The following is a 14,309-nucleotide window of genomic DNA, read 5'->3' as shown; positions in this document are numbered from 1 at the left end:
ATTAAGCCTGATAATTTGCTTTTTTTAAAACTGTCAGGTGCACTTAATAGACACTACCGACATTTGAATGAAATCATAATTATAAGAACATAAAAAGGCATCTGAACATTTTTCTGCATGCATTACACAAAATTTCAAATGTAGAATTTTGAGAAATAAGAAATTAACACAAATTATTTCAATGAACTTAAAGGGACATTCAGAGATCTTTTGGGAGGACACCCTCAATTTTTTTTTTTTTTTTTAGCCTACCTCCAAATTTACAAGTACCCCAAACGAATCAGGCAACATTTTTTTTTTATGGAACTGGAGCGATTTTGGTTAAAATTGTTCAGATCCCAACAATAAATTAAAAAGTGGTCTATGGGAAACTGGAATATACAAAATTACTCATAAAATTATGTTATTTTAATATTTTATTTTCAGCATAGAATTATTAAAAACAAAAGAGGTTATGATCCCCATCACATCTCTGAGTGTCCCTTTAGGTCAAGAACATGCAATTTTAACTATATGCCTCTATCCTCCTTTGTAAAAATGTTATCCAGTCCCTTATTATATTGTTTGTTGCTACTTTGACCAGTCCCTTATATAATATTGTTGTTACCTTAATATACTTAAGACGGAACAATGTCTCCACAGTATTTCTCTGCTTAGCATTGAGTCCAGCATGGTGATATGCCACGCCTCGTTCTATGAGATACCTCAGATGACCTGATGACCTGCTATAGTATGGCAAATTGTTCAATATCTTTTCCATTTCCTGAAAAACATTCAAACGAAGAAACAAACACTATACTGACTTAAAGGGAAAAACGTAAAAAACGTAATTGTACTTGACTTAAGGGTGGTCTTAACCCTGGAATTATGGAAACCTTTGGGCCTCATAACTTATAAATTGTTGGTCTATATCAGATTCAACCCATCCTTGGACGTTTTTTCAAACAAATCCAGGCTACCGGGCGATCATGCATATCACGCCATGACTGGCAGATGATTGACCGGCAGCCTGGACTTTGTTGGAAAAACATCCCATGATGGGTTGAATCTGCTATAAAGTATATAAAAGTATACATATTTAGAATGGAAATGACTTGATGAATCCATCTGTGATGTGAGGTCAAATTTGGGCAAAAATGCTCAGTTAAGGAAAAAATTAAAAAAACCAGGTTTTTTTGCCCAAATTTTATTGGTCGCCGTAACAAAACAGTAGAATTTTTTTTTAAATTATTTTTAAAATTATATATAAATATCCAGGGTCCATTTTTTATTTTTTTGAATTTTGACCAACTTTAACAATTTTCATCAAAAAATGTTGAAAAATGCTCAATTTTGCAAAGAAGTCATAAAAAAGCCTGATTTTGGCTCAAATTTCAAGTATTTTTTAAGAAGTTGGTCAAAATTTAAACAAATTAAAAAACGGGTCCTAGATATCTAGTTTTTTTATATATCTAGTTTTTAAAAATTAACAAAAATGTTGAAACTTGTTCTGGGAGGGGGGGGGAGGAGGTTAACTCTCTCCACGCGGGTGTCGACTGCAGACCATAATTTCCAATTTTTTTCTTAATTCAAAAATTTCAGAATTTTACATTTTCATGCGCATTTTGGAATCAGCATGAAAATGTATTAACATGAGTACAAACAAGCCTAGTATTGGCTCTGTGGTTCTTAAGATTGCTCTTGATATTTTAGGAAAATGTCTCAGCTTTTTATGCGGAAGTCTATGTCTAGCATGCAAAACTGAAGAACAGAATTCTATTTACATCGGTTGGCTTTCCTGCCTCTCGTAGTGTGCAATTTGGTAGTGGCGCGTTAGACAAGAAATCCCTAGTTGCAACAGATCCCAAGCTGATGGAGGAAAACATACAGAGAAATACAAGGTCATGTGATAAAGAGGAGAGGAGAGAAATGAAGAGGAGAGGAGAGAAATGGAGAGGAGAGGAGAGAAAGGAAGAGGAGAGAAAAGGAAGAGGAGAGGAGAGGAGAGGAGAGGAGAGAGGAGAGGAGAGGAGGAGGGGAGGGAGGGAGGGAGGGAGGGAGGGAGAGGAGAGGAGAGGAGAGGAGAGGAGAGGAGAGAGGCATAGAGAGGAGAGAAGAGAAGAGATCGATAAATAAAAGAAAGAAAGTAAAAAAAAGAAAGAGAAAGAAAGAAATGAAGAAAGAAAGAAAAAAAAAAAAAGAAAAGAAAAGAAAAAAGAAAGAAGAAAGGAAAGAAGAGAAGAGAAGAGAAGAGAAGAGAAGAGAAGAGAAGAGAAGAGAAGAGAAGAGAAGAGAAGAGAAGAGAAGAAGAGAAGAGAAAGAATAAATAAATATAACAAAAGAAAGAAAGAAAGAATAAATAAATAAATATAACAAACAAACATGTTGAACAAATTTTAATCTTTCCCCAGAGCAATTAGCACACATAAATGTTGAACCACCCACCAAAAACAACCCCAGTGCATCTGCCCAGACTTGTACCGGCAACCTTCATAGTACTAGCACAATCCTCTAGCCCACTGAGCCACATAAGTATGCTGGAGAAGAGCGAAAGATATAAATCTATAGGTTTAAGGTTACAAAGGTCTTTGAATCCGGCAGATGCACTGGTTGGTTTTTTTAACGTTTATGTGCGCTGGCTGCTCTTGGGAAAGATTAAAAGTTGTTTATCCTATCAACTCAGAGAACTAAGTACAATAACTTTCAAACAAAAAAAATTACCTTTCTGTTACTAGTAGCAAAGTTTCTTCATTCTTTTTGGACAACCTTCTTTTGCTCTGAGTGACACCATCTCTGGAAATCAGAAGAAACAATAATTATGTGGTGCATAAAGGCTGCAGTTAGTGCAGTTAGTGCAAATATTGCTATGATTAATTAATAAAGTTATTGTAAAAATTCCAAATTGTTAAACACTATGTGCACATTTGACCACAAACTTTGGACAGCAAGAAACATACCTGGGGGAAAATGCCCAAGGCACCGTGTTGGAAGAGGTGTACATGTATAATCAACCAATTTTTGTATGGTCATACATAAATCGATTGATTCAGTGCCCCTGTAAGCTGTTAAAGTTAAACTTTCTGTGTGCTTTGCACGCATTTAAATAATAGTTATTATAAACGGTTAAAATTCATCTTGATTATGACCACATTAGTAATACAATTTTGTGCAAATATTTGCACACCGTGCACAATTCCATGTCAAAAAAATGGAGCGCCATTCAGGGTCAAAACCACTAAAAACAAGCAATTCGAACTTCCCAAAATGGGAAAAATAAAATGTTATTCTAGTCATGTTTACACATATAAAATCAGAGATAACACTTCGAATTCTGACCCAGACAAATATGAGCACGTAATATTGTGAACTTTTTTATTTATGGCACTTACAAGTAACCTAGCGAAATTTACTGCTGTAACTTACGTTACTATGGTTTGTAAGACTCAGCAGTGTTTTTGTCAGTGAGGGAAGCGCATTACTAATGGTCGGTTTTCACTATTTGAAATGGATGTTTGAACAGTGCTTCTTTCAACCCAAAAGACTTATTTCACCCTTACCATTGGCATCCTGGAGTGAGTGTGAATTTGAATACAGGAGATGTGGAATAAGTAATCTAATATCCATCTTACATAATTTAGACTATTATCTGGTACTTTAGAGAATCTTATGCTAGTATTGAATTAAAAAGTTGCTTGTTTAATGTGTTTGACATATACCACCAAATAATTTCCATAATGGTTCTTCATATTGCATTGTGTTACTGTTAAGAATGGTAACGTATGTTACGTAACGTATGTTACAAATTGTTTACATACTCATAGAACTCAAAAAATGAAAATATTATACATTGCTAGCTGTGCGAGGGGGTGCTAGACGGACTAAAAATGACATGCAGGCGGGGTCTGATGTGTTTTTCTTATCATACAAATACTGGTAACGTATGTTAATGATAGCAGTGCAACAAAATTATTTCACTTTTATCAGGGTATCACGTGCTAATGTTTATTACCTACCAGGTGTATATTCTATTGTTTGATTTTCAGATAAATGGCAACATAGGTTACTTTCCTTAACCATACGGTCATAGATAATGGTACTTTGTCTTGCTTTTCTCTAAAACGGATACCCACATTACGTTTTCATCGATAAATTTAATTTCCACATTATTAATTTGGCATTATAAAGGCAAAACATGATACCTAAATTGATAAAAAGGTAATTAAGGGTTAGATAACATGTCAATGTAACATAGGTTACACAGACTACTGCGACAAATTTCAATTGTAAATAAATCATCTTTTACAATTTAGGGATGGTTGTTTCCTTTTTTTCCTTGTAGGAATACACTATAAATTACATTTTAATACTATTTCAAGGCATATGTGACCATCCAGCACAACTGAGCCCTGAAGTCGCCAATCATCATTTTTGAGATATTCAACCAAAATATTCTGCTTGAAATTAGCTTTAAAATGATGTATATCATGTCTATAGTACTTGGCATTTAAGTAGTGAAAAATCAATAAAACAGTCAATAAAACCTTTGTTTCCTATTGTTTATTGTTAAGTTCAATGGAGCATATCTCAATAGTGGCACTGGCGACATCCGGGCTCAGTTGTGGAGGATGGTCACATATTCATTGCGTTCCTTTTAAGATATGAACTTCGTGATTTGCGACATAGGAGTTTTGACCGCTCAGCTAACTTCGAAACATCGCTACTTCCAAAATAATACGATTTGAATGATCAAATTTTCAGATATTATAGCCTGTTATGTGGTTAAGATATTCCATGATCATTTATTTATATAACAATCCACATTGGTACAATATATTAAGTTGAATGGTTGCGACAGGATTTTCGCCGAATTGCTCGTTTTTAGTGGTTTTGATCCTTCAATATCCTTGCCCTGGTCTGCTAGGTGTCAAAAACCAAGTTAAGTCCCATGCTTTGAGAATTGGTTTAAGAACAAAATTCACCAAAATTTTTCTGAAAGGTGTATTTTTGTTGGCATTGTGGACATTATCTTTTAAAAGACAAAAAATAAGTCACATTGGGAGCAAGACAGCAGAACATCTTTCCCCTTGAGAGTTTTGCACAGTATATAAGGGGGAGGGGGCATTGCAGCCAGCAAATCTTAGGATAAAAAGTAAGGATACAGGATATTGTGTGAAGTCAGTTGGGGAAACCAAGAGCCTATCATCTCCCTCCATTTATGAAGTTCTGTACATGTACATGCCAGCATCTGGAAGGGGAAATAGTCTGGGGGGGCACTCCCATATATTGACATACGTCATGTGCCCATGAAAAGACCCTGGTATTTTTGGCAAATCCTACACCCCATGACCCCGTTTTTTTCAGTAGCCTATACACTGAATGACCCCCTTTCTTGAACAATTAGTCCTCAAAATTGAGCAAAAAACACAAGACATACTCAGTTTCTGCATCTTTGATCCTCTTCTTCATTGTCTTGTCGTATCTTGCCATCATTTTCTGTGTAGTTTTCCCTTCTTCTGAGTGCTTGAACTCGTCTCTCAGTTTATCACTTAAATCGACTGATTCAGTGCCCCTGTAAGCCGTTAAAGTCAAAATGTCTGTGTGCTCTGCGCGCATTTAATCAATAGTCATTATAAAAGGTTAAAATTCATCTTGATTATAACCACATTAGTAATAAAATTTGGTGCAAATATTTGCACAATCCGTGCACAATTCCATGTTCAAAAAATGGAGTGTCATTCAATATCCTTGCCCTGGTCCGCTAGCCTGGGGGGCACTCATATATGAAACTTGAAAGCATCCACGTTAAGGAAAACACAGATTTAGGGTGGTTTTGAAAAGCAAAACAAGGATCCGCGATTAGGGTCTCAAAACACTCATATTACTAAAAGAAGGGGTGGTTTTTTTTAAGGACGATCCTCCCTTAGGGTAGTTTTTAAAATTACCCAAAATTAATTCACGGACATTAGTGGTGACATATTTATCAAGTTATATGCATCACAAAAGAGTGATTTCTGAGCAATTTTTATCCTTGTTTAGGGGTAAATTTCAAACCAATTCCTTGCTTAGCATGTTTTTATTGAGAGTAAAATCCTTGTTTAGGGTTAGTTTGACACATTTTCGACATCCTAGCTTAGGGTCATTTTTAAAAGTCAATTTATGCGGATGCTTACAACTTTTATACATTAGTGATCCCCCTGGTCCGCTAGGTGTCAAAAACCTAGCTAAGCCCATGCTCTGTGAATTGGTTTAAGAACAAAATTGTGAAAGGTGTATTTTTGTTGACATTGTGGACATTTTCTTTTAAAAGACAAAAAAATAAGTCATTTTGGGAGCAAGACAGAAGAACATCTTTCCCCTTGAGAGTTTTGCACAGTAATATAAGGGGGGGGGGGGGCATTGCAGCCAGCAAATCTTAGGATAAAAAGTAAAGACACAGGATATTGTGCGAAGTCACCTGGGGAAATCAAGAATCAAGAGCCTATCATCTCAATTCATTTATGAAGTTCCTGGAAGGGGGAATAATAAAATGGGCTCAAAATTGTCTTATGAATATGCTCTTATAGGAAATGAGTCCAGGAAGCAAATAATCATGCACATTTATATTTCCATAGGTCTTACAGTTCCTGAGTTAAGACTAGCAATATATCAAATCAGAATTTTGGGCATTTCCCACTCCCAAGAAAAAAGTGCACTTGAGGCAGAAATGACATTCCTTCCCATGCAGTGGGCACACCTGACGTTGAAATCATGTTGAAATTTTGACGTCGAAATCAAGTTGAAATCACATTGTATTTGCAAATGGACTTCAACCTGACTTCAACCTCCTTAATTTTTGCATTGAAAGTTGGTTGAAATCAGGTTGAAATTTCAACGTTGTATCAGCGTTGAAATTTCAACGTGATTTCAACTAACCTCTAGGTTGAAATCAGGTTAGGTTGAAACTTCGACGTTGTATCAACGTTGATTCAATGTCGAAATCCTAACCTGTGCCAACTGGGTTATTATCAAGCCTTGGGATCTCCTTTATAGAACCCATACCATTCCTCTAGTGTGTCAGCATTATTTGTCTCAATATTTGAGTGCAAACACCACTAAGTCATGCTCCCCTCCCACCTGCCTTAAGAATTAAGTGACAAGACATACTCAGTTTCTGCATCTTTGATCCTCTTCATTGTCTTGTCATATCTTGCCATCATTTTCTGTGCAGTTTTTCCTTCCTCTGAGTTCTTGAACTCGTCTCTCTGTTTATCTTCACAATCTGTCAGTATTCTTGCAATTTGTACTGCCAAGGCTTGACAGAATACACGGTTTTGACTGAAACAAAATAATGGAATTAAAGCCATAATGTGTGATTTTCTTCACAGCAACGCCCTCCATTTTACTCAGATTTCTACTTTTTGCATAATTATAATGTTCAGTGGTATACTAAAATACCACGTAAAAGACTAAGCCTGAAGTGCTTTAATAACAGTAAAATTTAACTTTTTGTATTAAAACCGGGTCGGCCCAGGTTTTATTCAGAGTTCAACGATCGAGTGCTTGCTAACATGTACCGTGTATGTCAGCTTGTATGTACACACGTCAAGCGTGACGCTCCGTGCAGTTACATGTAATACGAGCGGTGAGTGTAGTACACGCATTGTAGGCGTTGGAATGAAATCGCAAATTTTCTTCGTTATACCTCATTGTTTGGCTCAAAATTAAAAGGGGATAATGTGATCAGTGAAAACAAACATTTATAAGAATTTTTACTTCATGCAAATCATACATTAATGCTTTAATGCTTTGCTTGCTGGCCATAAGCTTCAACGTAAAAAGTTTTTCAGATATTTTCTCAAAATATCAAGAGCTATCTTATGAACCACTGAACCAATACTGGGTTTGTTTGTACTCATTTAAATGCATTTGTCATGCTGATTCAAAATATGGTCATGAAAATGAACAATTCTGCACTTTTTGAATTTTTACAGAAAATTTGGAACTTAATTATTACGATGATTAATATTATTTCAGTGTTTTGAGTAAAGAATAACAAACAGCCCTCGAATTAACCCACGGCACCGACGGCATATTGCAGTGGGTGCCCACCCCCATTGCCGCAATGCCCTCAAAATATGTCCTTTACCGACGGCAGTCACTTGCCGTGCCCTTAAATGAAGTTGCCGTGGGTGTCCTAGCCGCGGCCTGCAGCCCTGCCCCTTCATTATAAAATCATTAACAAGTACTGGTTAAAACCCCGCAAAATTGTGGAAAATTAAAATCGAAAATCTTGAACATGATCGCTACTTTGAGCATCGTAACCCAGCTATCAATCACAGTATACACAATAGTTTGTTGTGAATTAATATTCATTACCACTACGTAAGCTTACATATTCAGCCAATCACATCGGCTTTTATACATTATCTGGTTGCTAGAAATCTGACTTCATTTTCTCGATTGGTCAGAGAAATACCTTCAGCTAACTATCGAGCAATCAGAAACGATGTTAGTAACTAAGCTTCCTCGACCTCGTGTCGTGAACAAAATCTGAGCGCTGGGCAAATCAATTGATCTCTCGATTAGCAAACATTGACTTCCCATTGCAAACCGATGGCGATACCCTTCTGGTATCGTCTTATCTTGTACATGTGAGCCATCTCTAAATATGTTTTGCACGAAATAGTTTTTATCCCGGGGAATTTGATCCATATTATTACCAAAATTACAGCTGTTTCATCGCTGTTTCGAGTCAGTTTTGCAGCTCAGAACTAGGGATGGCAAAATTTAAGTACATTTTTTGATTGTTTTGTATTATTTAAGTTTTAGTGTAAAGTTGAGAGTCGATTTTACTTTGGTGTCGAATTCAGCTGACAGCAATGCATCTATTCGCTTTTGAAAATTTGCCTTGGTGCCCATCTCAAATTTTCAACAGTTGCCTTAATGCCCTTTTGAAATATTACAAATTGCCGTGCTGCCTTGCCTTTTCAGTGAAAATCCATGGCAATTATCAACTTGCCCTAAAAAAGTTGCTGTGCCCCTTCAGATCCTTAATTCGATGGAAATCGTACATGGGTTAAATTTTTGACTGTTAATTGTGGATTACCTGAAAACAATGGCGGGTAGTTTCTTTTGCGCATGCAATTGCCGTATCAGTTTGTCAAAACTATGGAGTGCCATAGGGTTCGAAAACAAGCCTCCTCTTGGTTGCTTCTTTTGTGTCTCCCATTGCTTCTTCCATGCCTGTTCCTTTTCATCCAGTCCTAGTTTGAGCTTGGTGATTACAGCACTGACCTGAATAGAGAAACAAGAATCAGAATCATCATAATTTGTCTGTCTCATATCACATACAGTTTGATACCATGTTAAACCAAATTGTTTCAGCTAACTTTAATACCATTCACAAGACCTTCACATTGTGTAGTACATCATTCAAGTTTCATTACATGTGCGAGAAAATATCAGAAAAAAAGAATACCCAAACAAAAATGGAATACACATGCACACCCCCACACATAAAGAATACACTGTTGCAATATACTGTATATCCATTAATGGTGAAAGCTAAGGGGGTAAAAATTGTTCAAGGATTCAAAAATTGATGTCATTTATATGTACAAATTCATAATAAAACACCTCAACATTAAAAAACACTACAGGCTCAAAATGTCTCAAGCCTGAATGTAGCAGAAAACAATGTTGTACACTTGAGTAGCGTTTCAATAATCGTGTAGGTAGAATACATACATAACATTTAATATCTACTGGTACAGTTACTGACATGTCCCAAATTCTCTACCTCTGATAATACTCACCTTCGTCTCTCCATCTTGTTCTTTCTGCATCCATCTCATCAGTTCCTTCTTGAGTGCTCTCTCATAGTCACGAGCATCTTGCTTCTGCAGAATTGGTGTTTTCTTGAAATAGACCTCTGGGTCAAGTGCCTGATGGTTTACAGGGAAACATAAATATAAGTATAATGAAAATATAAACTAAAGAGATACACACTATTTGCAAACAGTAACAGTCCCAGCATCACCCATTAACCCCCTGGATACTACTGATCATCTAACAGCATTTCTGATTGGTTGATAACTTGAAATGCTCATTTCAATTGCCAATTATGACTAGGCTTTAAACTTTTTGTGGTCAAATTTGCATTTGCAGATGATCTTATTAATGCCCTCCTTGATTGGCTCAAAATTGGACACAATCTTCATTTTGGCCAATCGACAGGTAGTTCTCACAGGGTTAATGAGGGCCGATTGTTCCATGAAGTGCAACAGATGAAACTGCTACACACATACTGCATAATTTTATGGTCTTTTGCGTAAATGTGAGGACACTCAACATTTTATCGCATTATGTGAATGGCACACAATGCTGTACTCAACTTGTTCTAAATTGTTGGGTAGGTTTTTTGATTAGAACAAGTTCCATGTTTATGAGGGTTTGCCATTGAATACTTTGCCATTTGTGTACATCCATATCAAAACGTCTCATTTCACATAATAGCTAGGAATAAATACCAGGCTCATTTTAATTGGAGGTCACTTCCAATAATTACCAAGTCATATGGTTAAAGAATGCTCTCTGTATTCCTAAACCATGTGACTTGGGGATGATTTTTAAGTGACCTCCACTTGAGATGAGTCTGGTATTTATTCCTAGTGCATCGTGCATCGTTTTGATATGGATGTACACATTTAGTATTTGTAAATTTTATTCACAGTAAACAAAAGTAATACCCAAGCTTGAAGACAGAACTTATCGTTTGATATCAGGTTTTCGCTGATAAATTGTCAGAGGTACACTATTTTAGGCACTATGCATGACAAACCAAGATGGCGGATTTACCATAGCATTACACACAGGGCAAGTACTCTTTGAGTCGATCTCCTTGGTAAACTCATATGCTACATGCCGAAGACAAACTTACTTTCAGATGCTGACAGTCTGGATACACATCTTGCATAGTGTTAAAGAGTACCAGTGCCTCTCTGGGTGATAGAGTCAAGTCTGCTGGTAGACCTTGAGACTTCATCTGCAAATAAAGTAGGTAATGGGCTATTCCTGTTGAAATCCATACACCCCCTATGGAAGACATGATCTTAATCTCCATACAGCGGTTGTAGATATCAAATGGAGTCACTTGAAATTCATGCACTCACTGTATGGAGGATTAAGGTATGTCTTCCATAGGGAGTATTTCAGTGGCGTAGCTGGGATTTTTTCCGGGGGGCAAGCCTGTATGGGGCTCAACAGTCCGAAAAGGGTTTTTTTCCAGTGGTTTGAAAAAGTGAAGAGCAAAAAAAAAAAAAAAAAAAAAAAAAAAAAGGATTATAGGCCCTAGGCCCTAAAAGCAAAAATTTTTGATAATATTATCATGCAGTTATTGTTAACTACATGTATGCACACAACACAGGGGCACTCAAAATAGGCAATTGAACCCTACTAGTAGCGCTGTATCGTAGCTATTGGGTATGAACTAGTTAGTATCATATATCAAAAAGTATAAAATCTATGATTTTAGTACTTTCTCTCTGTTTCAATTACTTATTCTTTTCCAAATATCTGAATCTTCAACCCGGTACAAGCTTTAATAACGGGGAACATACATTTTATTAAAAAGAAATCCTACCATCTATCCAAACTCGCCGTGTTATTCCAATGCACATTTTACTTCACCGGGCAGTCATTTTTTGATCGTTTTTGAAGATTGGCGTCATAAAACCGTCATAGGTACAAATTTAGTACTTTCTGTCAATCAATTATGGCTAATTCTCGAAATGTCAATCTTTAAATAATTGGCATAGTCCTTATAATAACGGTACTCCGCCTTGATGAGTAAATGACAGCAAACAGCTGCAAATCAGTGAAAAATATCCCAAAACTCGGTCAGTGGGGCTCTGTGCGTACATGTCAATAGAGTCATTATCGATTGGACTAGTCGTCCATAGCGGACAATTCGGTCGCTCATTGGATCAATATTATCAGGTGGTAATAAATTTGCATTGGACAATAGATTACTATATAATGGTTTAGTACTGCATATATCGGTTTAATCTTCAATAAGCGGGTTTATGGCTGGAAAGGTCATGGTGAATTCGCCGTGGACGTAAGTGCACTATGTAGTACCATTTTCCCCTCCCACTCCCTTTTTCCTCTCTCTCTCCCTTTTTCCTCTTTTTTTCCTTGCGCTAGGGCGGGGCCCAAACCATTGGGCTATTATTGGGCTACGCAGGGGGGGCAATCCCCCTGTGTAGCCCAATAGCCCAATGGTAAAGGCAAGAAATGACAAATTATATGTAGGAACAGAAATATTTGAAATTTGTCAAAACTTAGTAAACTTGTGTTAAAAGTAGGAATGAAGAATCCGTAAATGTATACTAGTGGTAACATTTTCTTGGAAACTTGGTATAGTAATGGATCAACTTGTAACTTCTCAGAGAATTTGAGTACCCCATTCGTTAATACCTAGCAGTTTGAAGTTGTCAAATGTCTACAATTTTTCTAAATGCTCACCTTGTTAATGTCCAGACAAGCTACTGGATGGAGAGGCACAAACTCACTGGTATCTGAGAGAATTGGATTATTTGGTAAGATCACATCTTCTGGTTTAGGGTTTGGCAGGTATACAAACTTTTCCAGATCAGAATGACGCTCTTTCCACACAACTATCAAGAGATAAACACAGTTAGAATTTAAGTGCATATATTGACTGCTTTGAGCAGAAAACAAGTGAGTACTTTTTTCAGTCAGTTGTGTACTACTGGATATTGAGCACTGTAATGTGCAAAAACCAATGTTATCAGACATTTATGAAATATCTGATCAGACTTTACATGTATTAAGATCAGATTTTATATAATGGCACTACATTACTGAAATGTCCAATGCCCTTAGCTTTTTAATATACAAATTACAATGTTTATAATCCATGCAAACGCGGAATAAGAATATGTCATTGCAAAATCTAACATATGGTGTTACTCTCAACTTCAGATCTTCTACTTCATGTGTAAGGTGAAATCCCGGGGTGAAACCCGTTTAGAGAATGTTGTTAAAAAAATTGGGCATGCATGTATAAACCATCACAATTGCCCCCACCGAGATCTGTACCATGCAATATACCTACCTAAGCCAACCTTGTAGGCATTCATTTCAGTCCTATCAGTTGGTTGCTTCTTGGTTTTCTTTTTGGCACCCCCACTAGCCACTTGCTGAGCTTGCTGTCGCTTGAAGTCCTGACTGGCTTGAAGCCAACTGTTGAGACAAAATAACAATGGTAAACATGATATTTAAGCGATGCCAGTATAAAGACATGTCACAACATATGTTTGTCCATCCTAGCATTGGGATTGTCAATGGCAAATGATCTCAATTGGGCTATTCAAGTTGAATTCCCTACACCCCCTATGGTAGACATAACTGCAATCTCCTACACAGAGGTGTACATTGATGTAAAATGAAGTCACCCATTCAGGTAACCCCATAAGGTCATGTCTGAGGACACAAGATGGAACTGCCCAATCTCTGCAAAAATAACTAATGGGACGAAGCAATCTCTTGCGAGTAACGTCATGCTGACTGACAGAATGGATTTCAACTGGAATAGCCCAATGGGAACACTGGGGACTTTTATATAACTTTTGACTTGTTTGAAATATTAGTGACTAATATTTAAATTCCATGACTATTCCATGGCTATCGCTGCAATGAATGGGAACACTGGAGAATTTGCATTTTAGGGATCAATATTGTATCTTGATTGTATCCTGATAGCCCCATGTCACTTGGAAAAATGCTCCTAGTTGGCAAACAAAAATTAACATGCCTGATTTGCTACTGCAACCAAACTCAAGGTAAAACAAGGTATAAGAAGGCAAAACAAAACTTGTGCATGCTTAAGCCCGCATCCTCCAAGTCTAAATACAATAATATAATCACACTGCCATTCTTACCCTCTGATATGCTCTGGGTTGCGTATTGTAGCAGACAAAGCCAAGAATGGACAGTTGATGGCTACTAGTAAATGCTCCCATACTTCAGCTCCAATCTCACCACCAAGACAGTGAACCTATAGCAATGAAAATATCACATTGTTGACAAAACTTCCAAAACCTGAAAGAAAGAAATGTGACTTTCTCCTTGGGAGGGGGTAGATTTCTGGAGTTATCAGAAAATTGGCCAAAATTTGGACCCTCCTCCCCAAATTGTGGTATTTTCAGTCAAATTTGTGCTGACTGCAGCAAAACAGGGAAACACCTAAGTTAAGAAAGCAAATGACATCATCATGCCCCTCCTTTCTCCTTTGTAAAGTACATAATACAAAGTGAAGTACCTATAAC

The 14,309-nt window shown here is 36.9% G+C and overlaps 1 protein-coding gene across 1 annotated transcript in view; it reads right to left on the bottom strand.

Annotated features, from left to right (window-relative positions):
• The window catches only part of LOC140140373 (probable ATP-dependent RNA helicase DDX60), a 65,056-nt gene that overhangs the window by 10,654 nt on the left and 40,093 nt on the right, over nt 1-14,309 (bottom strand). The window contains exons 23-33 of the mRNA XM_072162134.1: nt 13,923-14,038; nt 13,097-13,224; nt 12,484-12,635; nt 10,898-11,002; nt 9,774-9,902; nt 9,065-9,252; nt 7,123-7,293; nt 5,414-5,548; nt 2,701-2,772; nt 1,764-1,848; nt 608-763 (exon numbers count right to left, since the gene is read on the bottom strand). Coding sequence (XP_072018235.1) covers nt 608-763; nt 1,764-1,848; nt 2,701-2,772; nt 5,414-5,548; nt 7,123-7,293; nt 9,065-9,252; nt 9,774-9,902; nt 10,898-11,002; nt 12,484-12,635; nt 13,097-13,224; nt 13,923-14,038 — 1,437 coding nt within the window. The remainder of the gene's footprint in view (nt 1-607; nt 764-1,763; nt 1,849-2,700; nt 2,773-5,413; nt 5,549-7,122; nt 7,294-9,064; nt 9,253-9,773; nt 9,903-10,897; nt 11,003-12,483; nt 12,636-13,096; nt 13,225-13,922; nt 14,039-14,309) is intronic.

The sequence above is a fragment of the Amphiura filiformis genome, chromosome 19 (genome assembly GCF_039555335.1).
Source record: "Amphiura filiformis chromosome 19, Afil_fr2py, whole genome shotgun sequence".
In the NCBI taxonomy this organism is placed as follows: domain Eukaryota; kingdom Metazoa; phylum Echinodermata; class Ophiuroidea; order Amphilepidida; family Amphiuridae; genus Amphiura; species Amphiura filiformis.
This window is presented reverse-complemented; position numbering and strand designations above follow the sequence as displayed.